Source organism: Gadus chalcogrammus, chromosome 20, assembly GCF_026213295.1.
Source record: "Gadus chalcogrammus isolate NIFS_2021 chromosome 20, NIFS_Gcha_1.0, whole genome shotgun sequence".
Taxonomy (NCBI): Eukaryota; Metazoa; Chordata; class Actinopteri; order Gadiformes; family Gadidae; genus Gadus; species Gadus chalcogrammus.
The window spans coordinates 2,996,780-3,019,566 of record NC_079431.1 but is presented as its reverse complement, the minus strand read 5'-3'; the positions used below and the strand labels follow the sequence as shown (position 1 = coordinate 3,019,566).

General features: G+C 47.9%; 2 protein-coding genes across 3 annotated transcripts in view; both read left to right on the top strand.

Moving 5' to 3' along the window:
• The window catches only part of ubr3 (ubiquitin protein ligase E3 component n-recognin 3), a 44,578-nt gene extending 40,456 nt beyond the window's left edge, over positions 1 to 4,122 (top strand). For both annotated transcript variants that reach the window (XM_056579238.1, XM_056579239.1), the window contains 3 exons: positions 1,706 to 1,942; positions 3,226 to 3,365; positions 4,005 to 4,122. In XM_056579238.1, the coding sequence (XP_056435213.1) occupies positions 1,706 to 1,942; positions 3,226 to 3,365; positions 4,005 to 4,122 (495 nt within the window). The remainder of the gene's footprint in view (positions 1 to 1,705; positions 1,943 to 3,225; positions 3,366 to 4,004) is intronic.
• A 75-nt stretch (positions 4,123 to 4,197) lies between these two features.
• On the top strand, positions 4,198 to 22,114 carry LOC130373600 (myosin-IIIb-like). Its single transcript, XM_056580205.1, has 9 exons — positions 4,198 to 7,025; positions 7,358 to 7,391; positions 8,262 to 8,315; positions 14,855 to 15,038; positions 17,042 to 17,176; positions 18,562 to 18,666; positions 19,368 to 19,467; positions 20,496 to 20,572; positions 21,894 to 22,114. The coding sequence occupies exons 1-9, from the start codon at positions 6,959 to 6,961 to the stop codon at positions 22,041 to 22,043; spliced, it is 906 nt and encodes a 301-aa protein (XP_056436180.1). The 5' UTR covers positions 4,198 to 6,958; the 3' UTR covers positions 22,044 to 22,114.
• The last annotated feature ends 673 nt before the right edge of the window (positions 22,115 to 22,787 follow it).

The window sequence follows — 22,787 nt, the reverse complement described above, 5'->3', positions numbered from 1 at the left end:
GAAAAATGGGGGAAAAGGCGCGGCTTATAGTCCGGAAATTACGGTATATATATATATATATATTTTTTTTTGTATTGGTTCGTTTTGTCAAACATTTCCACATCATTCATCGTATCTTCTGTGTGTGCTCACGGTTATGACATGAATAGTACACATTTGAAAAAAGGCTCTCAGAAGTACACACATACGACACAAAACTGTGTAAAAATGTAAGTAGAAAGAACAGTAAAACAGTTAGGGAGTAGTCTGTTTGTTTGTTAAATGACCTGTGATCTGTGAAAACAAAATGAGGTCTTAGGGGCATTACAAAGTGAATCCACTTTTTAAAGTATGAGGTAAATTGCTCCGTTTTATGATTGATGAGATGATGATGATGAAGATGATGGTTATCTCCTGCGATAACCACTTCCTGGTAAAAGCCTTTTTAGCTGCAACCAACAGAATGTTCAATAAGTATTCGTCCTTTTTCATCCAGGTCATGGGTAAATTCCCAAAGTACATCGTCTTGATTTCTAAAGGCAGAACATCTTCTAAATGACGTTCTTAATCACAACTGAAACAGTGAATCAAAACCTCAGATCTTAAAGCTGCTGTAGGTAGGACTTTAGAGCTATTGTTTGAGTGTGATTTGTCAGAGGTGAGAGAGCTATGCGTCAGTTTGTAGTCAGTGAAGTGCTTTGTAAGATTATCTGGTCCTGTTGACTGACCTCTGTAAGAGTTCATTTTGACTTTAAGCCGTCTCCCTGCTCATTTCCTGCTCATTTCCCACAATCAGGGCATCTTTGTCCTAATTGGATGTTTGGATCCATCTAGCCTGTCAATCACGTTTGTGTACATAGTGTTATCATCTCATTGGTGGAGAAACATAGAGGGAGGGAGCAGAGAAGGGAGGGTGTGTTTTTTTGTGTTTGTTCTTCAAAATACTGTTCTCTCGCTCTCTCTTTAAACCCCTCAAATCTCTCCTTAATCAGCTTTAAAAGAGCCCGGTAAAAAGAATCGACGTTGTGTGTAAAATGACATTCCATTGTACATTTTATTGACCTGTTTTGGGGGGCGGCAGTAACTCAGGAGGTAGAGCGGGTCGGCTGGTCACCTCAAGGTTGCTAGTTCGACTGTGTCGAGGTGACCCTGAGCAAGGCACCTAACCCTAGCTGCTCCCGACGAGCTGGCTGTCGCCCGGCACGGTTGACTCCACCTTCGGTGTGTGAATGTGTGAGCGTCAGGCAATGTTGTAAAGCACTATATATATATATATATTAGGGCTGTCAAGCGATTAAAATATTTAATCGCGATTAATCGCATTATTGCCATGGCTGACTCGCAATTAATCGCAAATCTTTTTTCTATGCTAAATATCCCTTGATTTCTTTGTCCCATTAATTGTTCTAATTTTAATGCTCTTATCAACATGGAGAAGTGCATCGGCTTGCCTTGTGCAAATGTTTTTTTATTGATAACAACATTGGCATATACTGATCAAAACAGGCAGATACAAAAAAAAGCCTATAGTGCAATTAAACGATGAACATACAAACATACTGCCTTGAACAAAGCAGTTTTTTATAAATTAAAAAAATATATATATATATATTAACGCCGTTAAAATTGGATTGCGTTAACGCCGTTAATAACGCGTTTAACTGACAGCTCTAATATATACAGTATATCTGCAGTCCATTCACCATTTTTGTTTCTTCTCTCCCAGGAACTGGTGCCGTTCCGCTCGCCCCAGACCCTCCTGGTGCAGGACCCCCAGTGGGGAGCGCCGAGGCTCCTCCAGCTCCCCGACAACTACAACATCCTCTTCCAGTACTACCACCGCAAGGCGTGCTCCGCCTGCCAGAAGGTGCCCAAGGACCCGGCGCTCTGCCTGGTCTGCGGCACCTTCGTCTGCCTCAAGGGGCCGTGCTGCAAGCAGCAGGGCACCTGTGAATGTGTTCTGGTGAGGGCGCCGCCGCCGCCATACCTGCCTGTTGTCAGGGGAGCTAAAGGACGGGAAGGGAATTTGGCAGCTCCTGAAATTCCCTTCGCTTCCGGTGGGAACACGTCTAAAGACGTGTTCCCACCGGAAGCGAAGGGAAATTCAGGAGCTGCGTCCGGGTGACTGACAATACTTTTGCGCAAAAGTACAAACGTTTAAACTCGAGCGAATGAGGCGGACGGGTAGACCCGTCTGAGTCGAGTCTTGGGATTTATCTTTGTGCGCCGCTCAAAGAGTTTGTTTCGCTCTTGGTGTGAACGCACCTTTCAGTGGCTCCCTTTGGGCGTTCGGAATAAACCCAGTTTCACTGACGGGAGTTCAAAGCTTTTTTATCTCGTAATTAAGTTTAGAAAGGAAGAAAGCCCAACGTTGAACAAAGCTCTAGTCTGATTGGTTCTCTAAGAGGTCAGTGTGTGCTGTGACACAGATCAAAGTAGAAACAGTTAGAACTCTTAAGTGCTGCGTCAGGGGGGAGAACACGTACTCACCGCTACGCCCAGGGTAGCATCGCTACGCCCAGGGTAGCATCAATGCTAGCTTTGCTCCGACGCTCATTGCGTTGAGCGATGTTCTACGTTACATCTCCGACGTTCTGCTGGCCTGAGTTGGAGCCTTATGCCCGTTGACCTTGAACCTTGAGCACGTTTAAAGGGAAACTTACTGCTTGTCCTTTCCTTGTCCTGATTGAACATCCCGGCACCATGCAAATGTCCACCATTTCGAAAGAAATACAAACGAGGACTAATTCACTGAGTTCACCAACTAATACCCCTCACTAGAAATGTTGTGTGAAATGATTTTCGAGCAGTCTTGCGGTATCAGCTTGGTAGATGGAACAGCGAGGTGTCCGATAGGCGGAGATCTAGATCAGCGGGAGTGGCCAGCGAAGCTGGGCATCGTGGTGCATGCTGGGAGTTGTTGTCTTCAATCCACAAGCGCCAAAAAGTCACTTTCTGCCTTTTCTCGGTCAAGACGGCACCAAATTAGAATTTTATTTTATTATTCGACTACATATAGGACCCAATTTCAATACATATTCATGCCTCCACCGGTGAAATGCTCCTTTAAGTGTTCTCCTATTCAGTCCGTTATTCCGATCTATATAAGAGTCTATAGTGTGAGCTGTATGATGGAGTACATTGTGGTAGAACATCTTATAAGTACGCTCTGTCGAAGGTGCAATGGCAGACCTAACCAACATCGCCCCGCGTGTGTCTCTCCTCCCCCCCCCCCCCCCCCCGCAGCACTCCCAACACTGTGGCGCCGCGACCGGCATCTTCCTCCTGATCAACGCCTCCGTCATCATCATCATCCGGGGCCACCGCTTCTGCCTGTGGGGCTCGGTGTACCTGGACGCCCACGGGGAGGAAGACCGGGACCTACGGTAACGCACGCACGCACGCTCGCACTCACACTCACACTCACACTCACACTCACACACACTCACACTCTCTGACACTCACTCTCACACTCACTCGCACACACTCACTCTCACTCTCACTCTCACACTCACTCTCTCACACACACACACACACACACACACACACACACACACACACACACACACACACACACACACACACACACACACACACACACACACACACACACACACACACACACACACACACACACACACACACACACACTGTGTGTGTGTAGATATTTTGTTTACCGAGATACTACACCATTTTGAGAGAACTAACGTAATTATACCGTTACCCGAGCTAATCCAAACTTTATTTTGCCCCGTCTCACATGTGAAACCCTGCGGCAGTTTCAAACACAACACGACGACACCTCCATAACGACTTATAATTACATGATTAATATCTAAACAACGCCCAAAGCACCATGACTACCACTAACACACCTACGCTTCTATTGCAATCATTGCGATCTGACATCCCCACCCAAACGCCCTTATAAGGCCTGTTTCCTACCGCGGGTTTGGCCCCCCGGGTCGCCGTGGTAGCGCATCATGCTTAACGTTGTTCTCCTTCCCCCCCCCCCCCCCGTACAGCCGGGGCAAGCCCCTGTTCCTGTGTGCCGAGAGGTACCGGGTGCTGGAGCAGCAGTGGGTCTCACACACCTTCGACCACATCAACAAGCGCTGGGGTCCGCACTACAACGGACTCTAAGACCCCCCCCCCCCCCCCCGCCCCCCACACCACCACCACCACCTACGCTCTCTACCCTCCCTCCAACCCCCTCACACCACCGGGTCCACCAACCAATCACGGACCCCCCCCCCCCCTGATGAAGGACAGTTCCGCCGCAGTTGAAATATTTGGGTATCTTTATGACGTGATAAACACTAAACATGCAGAGTGGCAGCCTTGGTTTATGTGAAGCTACATGTACAATCATGCCTCAAGACTAACAAGTGTGTGCGCGCGTGCGTGTGTGTGTGTGTGTGTGTGTTTGCGTGCGCGTGTTTAAGTGATTTTCCGTGTGGTTTTAAAATGGGGGAGACTCAGAGGGACCGCGAGTTTAAAGTGAGAGCACCGCTTGGCCCAGAAAGACGGTATTGGTTTAGGAAGAGGCTTTTAAAGCCGGTAGTACGATATCTTCCCCACCCACACCCTCCCCTGCAAAAACATCCAAAAAATAAACTGATGAACCCCCCCTGTAAAGTAAGATTATTTAGTAATTATTGACTGACGCATATCACCCCCGGTTCTCTCTGATCTGATTTCTCCTACCTCGCCGTGCTGGCGAGGGTTTGCAGTGTGGCGCTATGCCACAGTGTGCGCTTGTTGTGTTGGTCTGGAGGTAACGGACACGAGACACCTGTCTGACACCAGAGTCCACGCCGTCGAGTGAGGCTCCGTCGATGGGGGCCGTTTGAAATCCATCCTCAGGAATTAGTTACTCTTTATTTTTTGGTTGTTGACATTTTTCTTTGCTGGTTAAAATGACTAAGTTTGAGATATTTAAATAAATGCTGCTGCTCATCATCTCATTTGACCTTTTTTTTTTTTGGTGTATTGAATATTTTCTTAGCTGCGTTTTCGTATGAGTTTATATATCGGACAGGGATGCTGACTCCAGTCCACTTTAATATTTACGAAGGCATCGCGGTCTTTATTTTCTTTTTTTCCTTACATCATTAATTTCCATCCTCTGTCCTGACAACCAGCGACGGTGACTTTGAGCGTGTTGTCATGGCAATGACGGGTCAGGATGAACAATCCCCCCCTCCCCCTAAACATAATCGTCCCATATCAAGGTACAGAAATATTTTGCTTTTAGGCAGTAAAATTGTTATTGGTTATTTTGGGTTCACGGATGATCTTCAAACCGAAGCCCGTTGTTGAACCCTGATACCTTAGGGGTTAACGTTGGTTCTCATTTCAGTCAAAGGGATCAGAAGGTTAAGACGATGAGTTGTTAATTAGTTTAATTAGGCCCAGGCTGCAGCTACCAGCAGCTTTCTGTCACCAGATGGAAAAAAACTAAGTAACGAATTTTACCACTGATCATAGTCCTCCTTTAATTTGCACTATTCAGAAGATTATTTCACCTCTTTTCAAGTTTAACATGTATCCAACAAATCCTTTGTTTAAACTTCAGATCCCCAAACTTCGGCTTCTCCATCTCGCTCTGCTCAGTGTCGTGACGAACCAAACCTTAATTAATAATAACGCTTCATATCCGAAACGCCATCTTTTTCTTTTCAGGGAGGTTACATATCCAGTTGTGTCGTAATATAAATGCCCCCACTTTAGGGTCCCCACAGCCCCCTGAAGCCCCAGCGATGGCTCCCAAACTCTCTGATCGCCGGTCCACGTGGTCGACCGCAGCAACACGAGGAAGACGTTGATGACACTTCAACTGGTTCCTCCTCCCCCCCTTAATTTCATGCATGCTGCTTATTTGTCCCCCTACACTCTTATTTTGAAGTAGGCCCCCCCACTTTGTACGTGTACACGACCGCTATAGAGGAGTAAAATGGGTGTAAAATTCAAACTGAAGGCTTGTGTGTGTGTGTTCTCCTGTGTGAATGAAGAGAGAATACAGTACATTACTGTAGGTGCTGACTCAAACTATCTGAGTTTGTTCAAAAAGTGTGACTTGGACATTTAATGCAAAATGTAACATATGTGAATAAAATATACACACACTTAACTGTGTAAATGTATCTTTATTTTTTTGTCTATAACTCATGAAATGCTTTAATCGTCCTTTTCTCAGCTTGTTGTTGTTGGCCTTCAGGTCAACAAGATGGTTAATACTTCAGGTTGTACTTCATATAGGCTTATATTGGGAAATATCTATATAATCGTATAGATATATATTTATATAGCACTTTTTTAAAACAAGGTTTACAACGTGCTTTGCAAATAATAGGACAGGAAGTGCCCATATTGTAGCATGTATACTGTCATGCACTAAGGAGAAATGTCCAATCTATGGAAATAACCCATACATGCAGCCGAGTATTCGGCCTGTGATACACGCTGTGTCCACCAGGGGTCTGATGGGTCTGCCCTGTGATACACTTTGCGACCACCAGGGGTCTCCGCTGGGTCTACCCTAGGATACACTGCGACCAGGGGTCTGATGGAAAAACATACCGCAAGGGGGAAGCCTGGCTTTGTTATTCATGTACCAAGACGATAGAGAACAGTAGCGGCTTCTGTTATGAAGCTTCAATGTTGACTTCACTGACGGGAGAACAAAACCGAACCGCAAACTCACAATTACTACAAACGCATACATTCGTTTTATATTCAAATTGAATGGATGCTCCGTACGATCAACCCAGCCCCTGAAATACGCCTGTTTGCTACCGTGGTAATTGGGGGGAATGTTTCATGAGCAAGAGAGGCCCATGGGGCCGACACAGACTTAGTTTGGTGCCATGTCTAATTAGGAAGAGCATGTAGGTCATGCAGTAAATACCCGCGGTGCAATTTTCCTTGCCATAAAAACCAACCCAAAAGTTTTGCATAATATTCTTCATGCTCCGAGATGTTGATGTTACAGGCCATTCTGCAAAAGGTGAATTTAAGCAGCAGGCCCCACGTTGTGAACTCTAGTAAGCCCCGCACTACAATAACGTTATCTCTCTTAAGTAGACAAGCAAGTGTGTGTCATTTTAGAAGTAGTTGTTGGTGTTCAGGACAGGACGACACTCTGAGGTCATATCAGATGACAGTTAATTATTCACTCTTGCACGGGGAGCAGGGAAATCAGTTCGGATATGTCGCTATGGACGGTAAGCACTAGATAAAGAAATGCATTGTTCAAAATAATAACTAAAGACGATTCGTTTGCCCAGTTCTGCAAGGGAGTGAGTGATATTGTTGAAGTATACTACATGGTCAATGTGGACCCATCATTGAACCTTCAAGTTTTCATATTCTACAGGTAGAGGTGGACATACGGACTCAGCAAATACAGGGTAGGCATATTTTATTCCTTTTTATCTAGCAGTCTCTTAAACCTATAAGGTGGGACGGTGCAGGTTTAATGGTTTGCAATGGTCAGCAAATTCACTTCTACCTCAAACGAGGTAGAAGTGAGTAGAAGGTCTTTCCAACTGAGCATACATTCAAATTAGGAAGAACAAAAAAGCTGTAGGTCTATTCTTTCCATAAAAGATGGTAGGCCTCTAGTCATAACATCATTTTACTACAATACTACTATTCTTAATGGTTATTGGTGGACCTTGGGGTCAAATATGACTTTTATGATTTTAGTGTCTGCAAGAATGCAATTTGGCTTGAGAGTACATTTTTGGGAAATTTTCTGAATCGACAAAACAGAAATAGTAAAACATAACAGCGGACAGTTACACTGGGTGATCAACAGTTTGCAATGTTTCATTTCAGCCAACCTGCTCACATAGTTATTGGGATTATAATTGTAATATATATATTTTTTTTTTTCGTTCAAACATGTATTTACACAACATTACAATAATTATTATATTTGGTCAATTAACTTATATAACAAATTATTTGAAAGGCACAAAACATCTGTCTCTATGACACTGTAGTACACACACACACACACACACACACACACACACACACACACACACACACACACACACACACACTAAGAACAGAGCAGACTCACCCCTCCCACAACACACCTCTTTAAACCCAATGAACGAAAAGCGTTTCTTTATTACATATTTGCGGTGGCAAAGCCTTGGTCAACGCAGCAGGCTGTGGTTGTGACTTTCATCGGAAAATTCCTATAGGTTATAATATATACATGGACGACCTAGACACCTTACTGAGTGTTGTTTGTGTCCACTGCCCAGGCCAGAGGAGGAAAACCCCAGCCAGGAGTACTACCACCTCCATGGCCGGATCTGGTGAGCGATGAGCAGCCATGCACTGACCCCTCACACGCTGTCACAGTCCTGCAGCCGTTCACCTCACATCTGTAGACACTCGCGTGATCTCACATCCCACTAAGTAAACTCTGACCTTTACGTGGACACCGGGAGTGGCAGTTGAATTAAACGCTTGTCAGTTCTCCGACCTTTATGGAGAAAGGATCGTGTTCCTCTCTTAATGTCGGGGGGCCGTGCCTCACCGTTCCGAACTCTGAATCGAACGCAGATCTGTGCAAGAAAAACAGTTGAGGTGAATAAACACGACTAGGGGCTAATTTATCAGCGATTCTCTCCCGAACAAGTACTCCCGTGCACACAGCTAAGACTGTGGATTTGAATTCAGCTAAATCTGCACATTTTCTACCGTACCCCCCCCTTCTCTCTGTGTTTCTCCCGGTAAAGCCTTGGTTAACACGGCGCGAGGGAGAACAGGGATGCTAGTGTTGACGGCCGCGGGGCTGTTTGCTGTTGCGGTGTAAAACCCTTCCTATCCCCTTAACAAGGATTACAGCTGAAAGTCCCTTTACCGCAGCGCTACCGCGGGGGTTTAGCCCCTCTGAGTTCACCGGGAGGCCCTCAGTGAGAGTTGGCATGGGGGAATGTGGGTGTGCTCCAAGGAAGCAGAAAATTAGATTAGCAGACTTGCGCCTTACTTCCACCGGGCTGGCTCGTCACGCTCAGCTGTCAAATGGGATTGACAACTTTTGTCATTGGACACACTGGTGTGATTGAATGCTACTGGTTATCGCTTTCTGTTACCATGGCGATGCCTTCATATGTGTTAACATTTAGTATTATTTATGTTAGATAATATAGAAATATTATTTATGTAATATACTATAGTAATATTATATAATATTCTTGGTGATCTCGTGTATTTCTTTTTATCAGAGGATATACACACAAATGCAATGTTTTGGTGCAGGTGCTGAGGTGAGGTTATATATTATTATATTCTCAGGAACAGTAGTCCCCATACTGCCTCCGAGCTGTTTAGTTTACCTCACCAATAAAACAAGAGCCCTGTTTTACCACCATGGACCGTGTCACCTTCATTGACGGAGCACATTCAATGTCTACCGTGTTGTATAACGTGATCGTTTCTTTCTTAGCACAAAGAAACCGTGCCTGTTCTCTGTGCACATACTGAACCAGAGCGGGCTAATCTATTCATCCTGCTTGAGAAGCACTACGCGCATAACAGCAGATCCCCCCCGTCTGAAACACACGACCCCTTGAACAGCCGCAGTGCAAAGTGCAAACCCAAGCCCCTCGTTCCCCGGGCGCCACACCGCCCAACGGACAAAAGGTAACCCGAGCGATACCAGCACGTGGAGGCGGTGTCCTGTTCTGCAGCAACAACAATGGCCCCCGAACCCGCTATTATTATAACCACCGTAGGCCGGCGGTCCAAGCGTGGTCCGGTACCTCGGAACGTCTCACCCTCAATAGGCGGTGTCTCATCCCGTGGGTCGTGGTATGAACGGCACGCTGACAATAGGGGACGTGTTGCTATTGTTGTTTTTTATCGGGGTTAATTGTTCCCGTGTCGACAGCGCTAGTGTACGTATGTTTGTCGCTGGAAGACGCACCGCTTTGATAACGCTGTCTAGTTATCTGGTGTGTGTGTGTGTGTGTGTGTGTGTGTGTGTGTGTGTGTGTGTGTGTGTGTGTGTGTGTGTGTGTGTGTGTGTGTGTGTGTGTGCGCCGTTGTTTGTGTGTGTACGTTTGTGCGTATACGTGTGTGTGTGTGTTTGTGTGCCGTTGTTTGTGTGTGTGCGTATAAGTGTGTGTGTGCCATTGTTTGTGTGTGTACATGTGTGCGTATAAGTGTGTGTGTTTGTGTGTGTGTGTGTGTGGAAAACGTACAGCTTTTATAAGGCTGTCTAGTTATCTGTTGTGTGTGTGTGTGTGTGTGCCTGTGTGTGTTTCACCTTTGTAAGTGTGTGTGTGTTCTTTTAGATTAGACCCCCTGGGATGAGCAAGGCGCAGGCATCAAAACATCTCCTCCTCCTGGGTTGCCCTGATAGAGTAACGGCTTGTTGTTTTACCCACGGCCGGGAGGGGGGGTGACCAGACTCAGGACCCGACGATGTAAGTAGGTGATCCACCAGGCTCTGGGTCATGTGCTGGACCTGAGTCTGCAGGGACGGACCTTGATGGCTCACACACTGCAGGCGTTCACCTAGCGGTGTGCAGCGAGCTGGTTTTAGGTGTTATAAATACACCATTTTCTATTCTGAAAAATCGTGTCTGCCCCTCACTAGTAGAAAATCATTCTCATTTCAGCATCCGACAGACAAAACGACGGTTGTGACGTTGTGGAGCTCAGCTTAAGGAGCAACAGTTGTTATGAAGTTGCAGCAACATTGTTTACGGAGCGTAAGGCAGAAGGCAGTGTGTGTGTGTGTGTGTGTGTGTGGGGGGGGGGGGGGGGGGTGCTTGTGTAACCCTCAGTAACCCTCATCCACTTCCTGGTTACCGGTGAGTAACCCAATCTGCTTAATATCAGCCTCCATTATGAGTGGATCATCTGCTGCCTGAATATTTAACGGTAGATCACATTACAGATTAGGAGCTGATGAATTATGAATTGCGTTAGATTAGCATAATTCGGTCGGGCGACGTGTGTGAGTGTGTGAGGGACTGCGTGTCACAGTGTGTGAGTGGAAGCCGAAGGACACACTTTCCCAGACGGGATCGTATCAGCAATCATCACAGGTATGTCTGAACTCTGGCTTTCTGATCCTGGAGTTCTGACCTTAATGATTCTGGGATTGCAAATAGTTAGCCTGTTAAATTTGTTCACTCAGTTTTTGTTATACTTTGTTTTCCAGGTTACAGTTATGGTTCTGAAATGTGTGCCTTGGTGTTGTGATGCGGTCAGTTTGCTAAATATTATGGGACACATACAGCTATGTGTTCACCAATGCAGTGACATTACTTGTGTAGTTTGCTCTCTATTTAATTTATTTCCAGCTATATTTTATCTATCTTTTTATTTATTCATCACCATACACACAACAGAGTAGCTCTGCAACGACACTCCCAGGAGAGAAGGGCCGTAGACACAGATGGTTTAACACCACTGACAGCATGGATGGGGTTAAAAAGTGTGACCATCTGAGAAGCCGATAGCGCTGCTCGTTCCACGCTAAGACCTCAAGAGTTTCCCAACGCAGGACTTCGGTAGGTAGGTTCTTACGATAGTCTCTTCTGGTGCCCACCTGGTAGAGATGACCAGCTGGCGTAGCAACGCGATTCCCAGGCCGATAGTGCGGTCGTCCTGACAACGGGCGACGGGCCCGTGTGCTGTGTCGTTGTCAGGGACCACAGCCACCAGGCATGGAAACACTCGATGGAACCGAATTCGCGGGGGGGCATTACTCTATATATCTTTTCCTCGGAATGACCGATAATACATTCTGCCGCCGTGGATAATAATATCCCACGGTCCATAACCCGTGCTTATTGATTTTTCTTCCCTCCGTTTACTGAGGGGTGTTTTGAAGGGCACGCCAAAGGGGGGGCGGCCTGGTCTGTGTCTCGCAACCCCGGGGGCGTCGAGTATTAAGTAAAGGAAAAATCCATCTTCACTCGGATCATCCCTCGAAGCGACTCGCACAACAACTCATCCGTTCCCCCCTCGCCGGTGAAATCCTTGAGGGTTCGGTAATATCACTCACATTTTTTTTATATCAATCCACCAGATCCTGTGCAGCGTGTTTCTGTTGCTGAAGGTCATTCGGCATCGGCGACACATTTATGACGACGCCAGGACCCCGGGGGAGGGGGGCGCGGTGGGGGAGACGGGGACGGAGACGGGGGGGGGGGTGCCTCTCGCACATGTTTATTCCTCGTACGTATATATCATCATCATTTTACGATGAAAATGGGACGCACGGCGCCCGATAGATCACTGCTGCGTCCTCATCGATCACGGGCCTATAATCACACGCCTTGGTGTTTGACGTCTCCCGTCGCCACGCGCGGACGCGCTTATGGCGTTCGTAGAACGCGGGGCTCCATGGCGGAACGCAGACCGTGTGACGTTTTAACATGAATACGAATTCGTTTTTATGTGTTCGGGTTGGCGTCTGTACGGACGGGGAAGGACAGGTCTGAAAGATTGAAGATGGGAAAATTAAGGATTTAGTGTTACTGCAGGACTAATGCATATACTACACACATGCACAAACACGCACGCACACACACACACACACACCCACACACTTTCAATCACAGACACACAACCACACACACACACACTTTCATTAGCATAAACATGCTTATACTACACACATGCACACACACACACACATACAAACACACACACACATACATACACATTAACCTGTGTCGATGCATGTGATTTCTCCATGTTTAGTCGGTGGTTGAGTCACTGAGCTGGCCCACTACAAATGACGTGGACAACATGGGAAATGTGTCCTATTTATAACCCTCTGTTACAAAGAGCACGCCGTTACAGGGTGACAACGCAGCACAGCACCGTAAATAAGAATTGGTGGCTCAGGGGGGGGGAGGGGGGGGTGTACACACACGAGAGAGAGAGAGAGAGAGAGAGAGAGAGAGAGAGAGAGAGAGAGAGAGAGAGAGAGAGAGAGAGAGAGAGAGAGAGAGAGAGAGAGAGAGAGAGAGAGAGAGAGAGAGAGAGAGAGAGAGAGAGAGAGAGAGAGAGAGAGAGAGAGAGAGAGAGAGACTCCTCCTGGGTGTTAATCTTTGTCCAATCCAATTGATCTTCTTAGTGGACGAGTGACAAGGTCGCCCAACGTAGACGCTTCTATCGTTTGTCTATCTTGTGTGAAGCGCCACTTGTTACTCCGTCTGTCACTGGGAGCGCTAGGAGAGCGCTGAGCGTTGTGTCGGCGCCGGAGTCGTAACGATATGATCCCCTGAGACTCCCTAGCCGTAGGTCAACCCGGCCTCGGACTCGCCATGACTCAGAAGATAACGCTCGCTCTGTAAGTACGCCAGCGCTGCTGTCTCTGCCGACTGTGTACCACGCTTTAGGATGTGTCGGGGTGTGTTTGGATTCAGCCAGGGGTTAAAGGCTAGGCCTCATGCGGACATTGGGGTATCGAACCCGGAACCTTTGGTTTAAGATGTGTTTGGAGGCATTATAATGATGAGCACACCAGTTAAAGGGGAGGCCTCATGCGGACATTGGGGTATCGAACCCGGAACCTTTGGTTTAAGATGTGTTTGGAGGCATTATACTGATGAGCAGCCAGGGGTTAAAGCCTAGGCCTCATGCGGTCATTGGGGTATCGAACCCGGAACCTTTGGTTTAAGATGTGTTTGGAGGCGTTATACGGATGAGTAGCAAGGGGTTAAAGCCTAGGCCTCATGCGGTCATTGGGGTATCGAACCCAGAACCTTTGGTTTAAGATGTGTTTGGAGGCGTTATACTGATGAGCAGCCAGGGGTTAAAGCCTAGGCCTCATGCGGTCATTGGGGTATCGAACCCTGAACCTTAGGGCTGGGAGTCAACACACCCTCAGTACTAGAGTATAATGTATATCTGGACCGGCACTCACATGCTACCTGATCTCATGCCTTATTACTGTATATGGCAAGTGTTACATATTACCTTCCGTTGTTTTGTGTCCTCTGTGTCTTCCTTGGTAATAGTATTGGTTTTTATTCCATGCCCATGATAAAGAGTATACACACTTTCAATCGTCTCTGTTTAGCTTCTTGTGAACAGTGTTTCCTTGGTTGTGGATGGACAGGAAGTAGCTTTCGCTCATACTAGGTTGTGTGTTTTCCTTTTTTAGAATCATAACTCTCACACATAACTCTCACGTTAGGTTTTCACCAATCAGAGGATAACATGTTGTTAAATACATTCATGTGTGCACATGATATGACTATATAACCATCATAAATATTGCACAGCAATAGATTATAGATTATCTCCTGTTACAAATTATTCTATATATTATTATTCTACATATATTTTCCCTGTGAGAATACTCGTAATTCCCCTTATCCCTTCACCAACCTTGAACATGCTCGTTAAAGCATTGGTTTGTTCAGACCCCAGGTTAATGGTTGACATCGTCTCTGTCCAGGTGTAAATCAACCATGATTTTTGTTCAACCCCCTTTCGCAGTGTACTTGTGTTGGTAAAGCGGGGGCGCGCCATTGACATCCATTATAACCCAATCGACTGTTGATTAGCTCCCATCGCTGTTTCTTGGTAGTCCAACATAAGTCAGCAAACCTGGATGGTAGTTCCACCACTCACGCTTATATATATATATAACACACACACACACACACACACACACACACACACACACACACACACACACACACACACACACACACACACACACACACACACACACACACACACAAATCCCTCATTCTAGATCCCGTGTTCACAACCCACCGCGCACAAACCCGCCACAGACGAGCTCCACCTCTAACCCGGGGGTCTTGAAGTCCGAGTGACCCCTGTGCCCCTGTCGCCCCCCCGCCCCCACCAGGCGGTCCCTGTATGGACTGTACCCCTTCAAGTCCAGCATGATCGGCCTGCAGAACCTGGGGGACCCCTCGCTGGACTGGGACATCGTGGAGACCATCGGCAAGGGGACGTACGGGAAGGTGTACCGCGTCACCAGCACCAAGGACGGCAGCGAGGCCGCCGTCAAGGTCCTGGACCCCGTCAACGTAAGGCCCAGTGGGGGGGGGGGGGGCCCACTGTCGGGGTCCCATGGGGTGGCGCCGTCATGGTCGGGGAGAACACTGTCATCCATGTCCTTGACCTGTCGTTGATTTTAAGATGTTTAAAACACCCTTTGTCCCCCCCCCACAAACCACCACCTCCACCCCCACATGCTAAAGCCAACAATCCTTGACATGTCGTTGATTTAAAGTATTTGAAATACCTCCTGCCCCCACGTAACCTCCACCAGCCTCCACATGCTGAAGACACACACAAACCTCTGTGTTTAAACTGTACTTCTTTCCTACTATTGTTTCTGGCTTGTATCAGCACTCCTGCCACTCGAACAGAGTAAGTTACCCCTACGTTTCTTCCCCACCACCCCACCCTTGAGATATATTAAGGAGTTAGAACCGAAATTACTTTAATGGTTTACGTCAATGTCTCTCTCTCTCTCTCTCTCTCTCTCTCTCTCTCTCTCTCTCTCTCTCTCTCTCTCTCTCTCTCTCTCTCTCTCTCTCTCTCTCTCTCTCTCTCTCTCTCTCTCTCTCTCTCTCTCTCTCTCTCTCTCTCTCTCTCTCTCTCTCTCTCTCTCTCTCTCTCTCTCTCTCTCTCTCTCTCTCTCTCTCTCTCTCCCTCCCCTCCTGTCATGGTAAATCTTGCACGTCCTCAACACAAAGAGTAGCGTTAGAATTGACTCCGCCCCTCTTTGCTTCAGCCATTCATTACCCGCCGTGTGATAAGGAGGTTTTTTTTCTAGAGCCCGCGTTGTGTGGCCCCGCCCCCGTAGAGGGCCTCCGTGTCTTTGTGGGGGTGTCAGTGAACACAATACCCCAATACCCCCACCCACTACCCTCACGCACCACCCACTGCCTCCACCCACCCACTACCCCCACCCACTACCCTCACACCCCACCCACCCTCACCAGCCCCACCCCCCCCCCCCCCGGTGGGGAGATGGATATCCCTCCACTCCCATCGCTCTGGCTGATTAGACCCGCGACGCCATCGCTCAGACAACCAGGGAGAGATTCCTCTTCCTCTGCCTCTGACTGTTGCTTCCTTCACCCCCCCCCCCCCCCCCCCCCCCCCACGCTGAGATTTACTCTGATAGAATAACACACCAGAGCACTTCCTCCTTTCTCCTTACTTTCGTTCGTTCGCCATATTTCTTCCTCCCGGCCCGCACCGCCTCCCTTGACTCACGTGGCTCGAGCCACTTTACGTGCTGCAGCGTTCTCGTTCTGTGGAGTTCTTTGTGGATGTTGGAGTAGGTGTTGAAGGGCGATGATTAAACATTGTCCCGGACTAATGTGACGCTTTAACACAGCGGTACGTCTCCCCAGTCCACTGAGCTGGATCTAAACACAGGTCCCAACACATGTTCCTATAGTTGTATGCTCTGTATTCTATATGTATACATATATATAGAGAGTGAGAGAGAGAGTGAGATTTATACATAGGATATATGTATATCGAGAGAGAGGGATTTATATATATATATATAGAGAGATATTTATATATAGGCCTATATATTTTTTATTGTAATTTTTAATTTTATTATTATTACTTTTTTTTGTTGCCTATATTAATACATATATATGAGAAACATGATAAACATACCAAAATGAATATATAGTAATATAAAAGGAAAATATACGTAAAAATATAAGCCCGTATATTGAGTCTCTTAAAGGTAAAGCTGTGTCTGGTTGTGTCCGGTTGTGTCTGGTTGTGTCTGGTTGTGTCTCGTTGTGTCTCGTTGTGTCTCGTTGTCTCTGGTTGTGTCTGGTTGTGTCTTGTTGTGTCTGGTTGTGTCTGGTTGTGTCTTGTTGTCTCTGGTTGTCTCTGGTTGTCTCTGGTTGTCTCTGGTTGTCTCTGGTTGTCTCTGGTTGTCTCTGGTTGTGTCTCGTTGTCTCTGGTTGTGTCTGGTTGTGTCTCGTTGTCTCTGGTTGTGTCTGGTTGTGTCCGGTTGTGTTTGGTTGTTGACGGTATTCTCCGGCCGCAGGACGTGGACGAGGAGATCGAGGCGGAGTACAACATCCTTAGGAGTCTGTCCAACCACCCCAACGTGGTCAAGTTCTACGGCATGTTCTACAAGACAGACCCCATCGCCGGGGGACAGCTCTGGCTGGTTCTGGAGGTGGGCCTGCCTCTCCTTCTGTCTCTACTGTCCAACCCCTACCTGCTCCTTAATGACCTGTATCTGTACTGTCTAACCCCTACCTGCTCCTTAATGACCTGTCTCTGTACTGTCTAACCCCTACCTGCTCCTTAATGACCTGTATCTGTACTGTCTAACCCCTACCTACTCCATCAAGACCTGACTGTACTGTCTAACCCCTACCTGCTCCTAAATGACCTGTACCTGTACTGTCTAACCCCTACCTGCTCCATCAAGACCTGACTGTACTGTCTAACCCCTACCTGCTCCTTAATGACCTGTCTCTGTACTGTCCAACCCCTACCTACTCCATCAAGACCTGACTGTACTGTCTAACCCCTACCTGCTCCTAAATGACTTCTCTCTGTACTGTCTAACCCCTAACTGCTCCTCAATGACCTGTCTCTCTACTGTCTAACCCCTAGCTAGACCTTAATGACCTGTCTATACTGTCTAACCCCTACCTCCTGCTTCATCACATGTATCTTGATTCAGTGTGAATTGTTTCAAATCTCTTTTAAAAAATAAATGTAATCTATTATAATACAATAATAAATGACAAAATTGTGTTTTAGTCAGTCTTAAAATCTGTTTAAGATGGTCAACATCTCGTATAGTGTTCTCTGAGACCTCTTTAAGGACCTTAAGCTCCTGGTAGGTGTTAAATAAGCTCTCCATGCTAGCACTGCGCTCCAAACGCTATATTTTACCGGCGGACAGAGACACTGCTTGTTTTCTTAGTGTGCACAAGAGAGGAAATATATTCCCTAAGCAAGTTGCAGTTTGTCACTGCCTCCGGCCCTACCTGCATGAATCTTAACGCTATCGGCCAGGACATGCATCACAGCCCTGCAGAAGAAGCTGTGATTGTGTGTGTGTGTGTGTGTGTGTGTGTGTGTGTGTGTGTGTGTGTGTGTGTGTGTGTGTGTGTGTGTGTGTGTGTGTGTGTGTGTGTGTGTGTGTGTGTGTGTGTGTGTGTGACGCATCTGGTGGCGTGTGTGTGTCTGTGGGTGGCGTATGCGTGTGGTGTGTTTGTGTGTCTGTGTGTGGCGTGTGTGTGTGTCTGTGTGTGGCGTGTGTGTGTGTCTGTCTCCACATGAATCATGATCTAGACTGCATCATGACTGATGGAGGGGAGTTGTTGTTACTCTCTCCTCTCTCTCTCTCTTTTTCCCTCCCCCCCTCCCCCCCTCTCTCCCCCCCCTCCCTCTCCCTCCCCCCCTCTCCCTCCCCCTTCCCCCCCCCCCTCTCTCTCTCCCCCCCCTCTCCCTCCCCTCTCTCCCTCCTCCCATCTCCCTCCCTCTCCCTCCCCCCCCCTCTCCCTCCCTCTCCCTCCCCCCCCTCTCCCCCCCTCTCCCTCCCAGCTGTGTAACGGCGGCTCCGTGACGGAGCTCATCAAGGGTCTGTTCATGCGGTCCCAACGTCTCCAGGAGCCCCTCATCGCATACATCCTGTACGGGGCCCTCCTGGTGAGGGGCCACGACACACACACACACACACAAACACACACACACACATCACACACACACACACACACACACACACACTTGCATTAGCACAAACACATACCAGCGCAGGCACACTTTCATTAGAATAAACACACACACACACACGGGTATAAAAAAAATACACACGCATTCACACAAACACACACACGCACATGCATACTTGGATTAGCCCAAACACTCTCACACACACACACAAACACATACTCACACAAGCTTAAGCACAATCACCCACACAAATACACACATACACACACACACAAGACCCACACGAGTACACACTTGTACGAACACAAGCACTCGCCTACAAGTATAAGTGTGCACACGATCATGCACGGTGCTTATGATTTATGTGTGTGTGTGTGTGTGTGTGTGTGTGTGTGTGTGTGTGTGTGTGTGTGTGTGTGTGTGTGTGTGTGTGTCTGTATCTCTATGAAACTGCAATCTGGTACTTTTATTTTAAAATATGGCAGAAATTAAGCGTGTTAGGTTTAGTGTGTTAATGGACGCTCCCCACATTCAAGAGAGGCTACAACAGGACCACTGATGTGTGGTAGTGACATCATCATCATCATCATCATCATCATCATCATCATCATCATCATCATCATCATCATCACCATCATCATCATCATCACCTTCTTCCCCTGTTTCTCTTCATCAAGGGTCTCCAGCATCTCCATAACAACCGCATCATCCACCGCGACGTCAAGGGCAACAACATCCTCCTGACGACGCAGGGCGGAGTCAAGCTCGTCGACTTCGGTAACAGTCTTCTCCTGTCTCGTCGAGCGGTCGAATGAGCCGACTAGAGGCGTGACCGGTGGGGGAGGGGGGACGGAAAGGATTTGCATATAAGGGGGGGGAGTGAGAGGAAGGTCCGTGCGACACCTGTTTTTTCCCGCCCTTTCTCTGTCTGCCCTCTGCGTCGAGCGAATGACTGGTTTCAGCACTTGACGGTTAATCTATTGAAAGTGTCCGAGAAGCATGGTTTGTTAAGCGCACCGAATCGCCCTCCCCTCCCATGCTCTACACACACAAACTCACACACACACGCACGCACGCATGCACACACGCTCACACACGCACACACGCTCACGCACGCACACAAACATGCACACACACAGACGCAGGCTCACACACAAACTCACACTTGCACGCACACGCGCACGCATGCTCACAAAGGCACACACACACAGGCGTACAAACACACGCACACACACACACACACATGGATAAATCATTAAGTCAGCTTAACACTGTGATAACCAGCTCCCACACAGCCCGTCTATTTTTCATTTATTTATCCCCCTCTATTTTATTTCATGCACCGTAGCCCTGACCCGGGGCTGTTATTGTTAATTTAAATTGCATTATTTGATCCGTTTGCATATTAAAAGAAAGCTGTTACGCCATAATGACTGGGCGCCCCCGCGGGCCTGTTGACGTCCTCGCGGTGGGCTGATGAAGGGGACTCCAGCTGATAGAAATCTGGCCCCGTTAATTTCACATGATCACATGTCTGTTGTGTTGCTGCCTGGCAGGCTGCCAGCCTCAATCCCGGGCCGGCGTTTCTTTGCGTGATTCCCGTTTAGAATCTGACACAAAGGTGACAAATGCATTTAATGTTGCGTTAAGTACGTCGGGCGTATACCCGGCGACGTGCGTAACGAGCGTCCGTGACCTTGGCGTTTCTTGACCAGCCGATGAGCGTTACTCTAATTTGTCTTCTTCTTCTTCTTCTTCTTCTTCTTCTTCTTCCTCTTCCTCTTCCTCTTCCTCCTCTTCCTCAGGCGTCTCGGCTCAGCTGACCAGCGCCCGCTTGCGGAGGAACACGTCGGTGGGAACCCCCTTCTGGATGGCCCCCGAGGTCAGAGGGAGCGCTTTATTAGGCAGCCGGGGCCCCCCGCCCGGGTGGAGCTAATGCACTCATCACATCCCTCTCCATACACGTCCTTCTGTTGTTTCACACAAAGCCTGTTTCGCTAGGTTCAAGTGGGACATGGATGTTGCATGCATGTTTGTGTGTCCATGCACCTGTGTGTGTGCATGCGTGTGTGTGTGTGTATGAACGTTTGTGTGTGTGTGTGTGTGCGTCAGTGTGTGTGTGTTTCTGTGTGTGTGTGTGTGCATGCATGAATGTGTGCACGAGTAGCCTAAGAATGAATGTGTGTGTTTGTGTGTGTGTGTATACGTGTATGTGTGTGTGTGTGTGTGCGTGTGGCAGGCAGAGAGCTATTCTTATGTGCAACACCCCTTCCACGGACCGCGCTTGAGGTCACCTCAAGGTTAATAGCTACCGCCCCCCTCAAACCCCCCACCTCTATTTGGCAGGAAGGAGGTTTGTGATTGGCTGGGGAGGAGACCTCAGGGGCAATTAGAATAAAGTCGGCTGTAAGCTGAGCTGTCAGGGGTGGTTACACGGCGTGTGATGCTGGATGTCTGTGTGTGTGTGTCGGTGGTCGATGGGCCCGGTTTGGGACGCAGAATCTGTGGCCCACTTACCTTCCTGTGTGCCGACGTCTTCTGATGTAAGCACCGGTAAAAAAAAAACACAAAGATCTTTAAAGGAGACATATTATACCACCAGGTGTGAGTGTGATGCGCCTTACAAGCCGTTTCGAAAATCTGCCCCATATGACATCACTAGGGGGCGTGTCCTCCTAGATCTGTGCTGGATAGATGAGCGACGTTCACTTCAGTCCAATGGGTAGGCTGGTAGGCTGATCTGTCCAGCACAGATCTAGGTGGACACGCCCACTTGTGACGTCGTATGGGGCAGATTTTTGAAACGGCTTGTAAGCCTAATCACACTCACACCTGGTATAATATGTATCTTATTACTTCTAAGATGGCTGAACACGTCTGCAATAATACTAACACTCATATTATGATATTGTATTATTCTAATAATAAGAATAATAAGGATTTCACTATTATTAATTAAACATATTATTATATGAATAATAATTGTACTGTCTTTATTAATATAATTACTCTTATTCAACTTGACTAAATATGAATCAGGTACAGCTCAACAACAGCAACACACCTCCACATCCACCTTCTATATTTCATACGTCTACATCTGATACATAACATCCAGGAGGACAGGATGTGTTTGAGCCCTGGGTTTCACTGCTTCCTGTCCTGCCCCTCTCTCTCTCTCTCTCTCCCCCCTCCCACCCCAGGTGATTGCGTGCGAGCAGCAGTACGACTACTCCTACGACGCCCGCTGTGACGTGTGGTCGCTGGGCATCACCGCCATCGAGCTGGCGGACGGAGACCCCCCGCTGGCGGAGATGCACCCGGTCAAGGCGCTCTTCAAGATCCCCCGGTGAGCCTCCACCACCAGGGGGCGCCGCCGGCCCACACACCAGCCCGCCGCCGGGGTTCAGTGGGTTGAGTGGGTCGCTCCACCGCGGTGGAGAGGAGGAGAGGGGTCTCTCCAGATGATGCTCTGCCTTGTGTCGGTGTGCGTCTCCCCAGTGTTTTTCCGATCCGACGCTGGAGCTGAAAAACGCGATGAATCAGCAGAAGCTGGTTGATTTGGGTCGACTCTGTAAAAGTGAATTCTGGCAATTGCAGGATTGTTATTGATAACAAATGACTGTGTTTGACGATGTATAATCAGGCAAAACAAAGACTTAAAAACACAGATACCTGCCCAATGTTAACGTATGGTAGGGGGTGTATATCTGTGCGAGTGCGTGCGCGCCTGTTCATGCATGTATGAGTGTGTGTGTGTGTGTGTGTGTGTGTGTGTGTGTGTGTGTGTGTGTGTGTGTGTGTGTGTGTGTGTGTGTGTGTGTGTGTGTGTGTGTGTGTGTGCATGCACGCGTGTGTGTGTGTGTCTGCATGCGTGTGTGTGTGTGCGTGTGTGCGTGCGCTCAAGCGTGCGCGGTTCACCATCTGCGCCGCTGTGCAATCATCTCCCAGATAGCTGCCGAAGATGATCGTTTGCTTCTGTCTTGTTGATTGCGCGATTAGCATCGGTGATTAGCGGCATTCACGCTGAGATGAGGCTGCCTCTCGCTAGCCCACCAGCCACAATGTTATCTGGTCCCCACCGAGGGTGGGGGGAC

Bases quoted from the DNA above. Each gene is read 5' to 3' on its own strand.
- LOC130373600 (XM_056580205.1), top strand. From the start codon at position 6,959: ATGTTGATGTTACAGGCCATTCTGCAAAAGGTGAATTTAAGCAGCAGG. The intron at 18,667-19,367 runs GTGAGGGGCCAC...CTCTTCATCAAG, and splicing joins TCCTGTACGGGGCCCTCCTG to GGTCTCCAGCATCTCCATAA. The intron at 19,468-20,495 runs GTAACAGTCTTC...CCTCTTCCTCAG, and splicing joins AGTCAAGCTCGTCGACTTCG to GCGTCTCGGCTCAGCTGACC.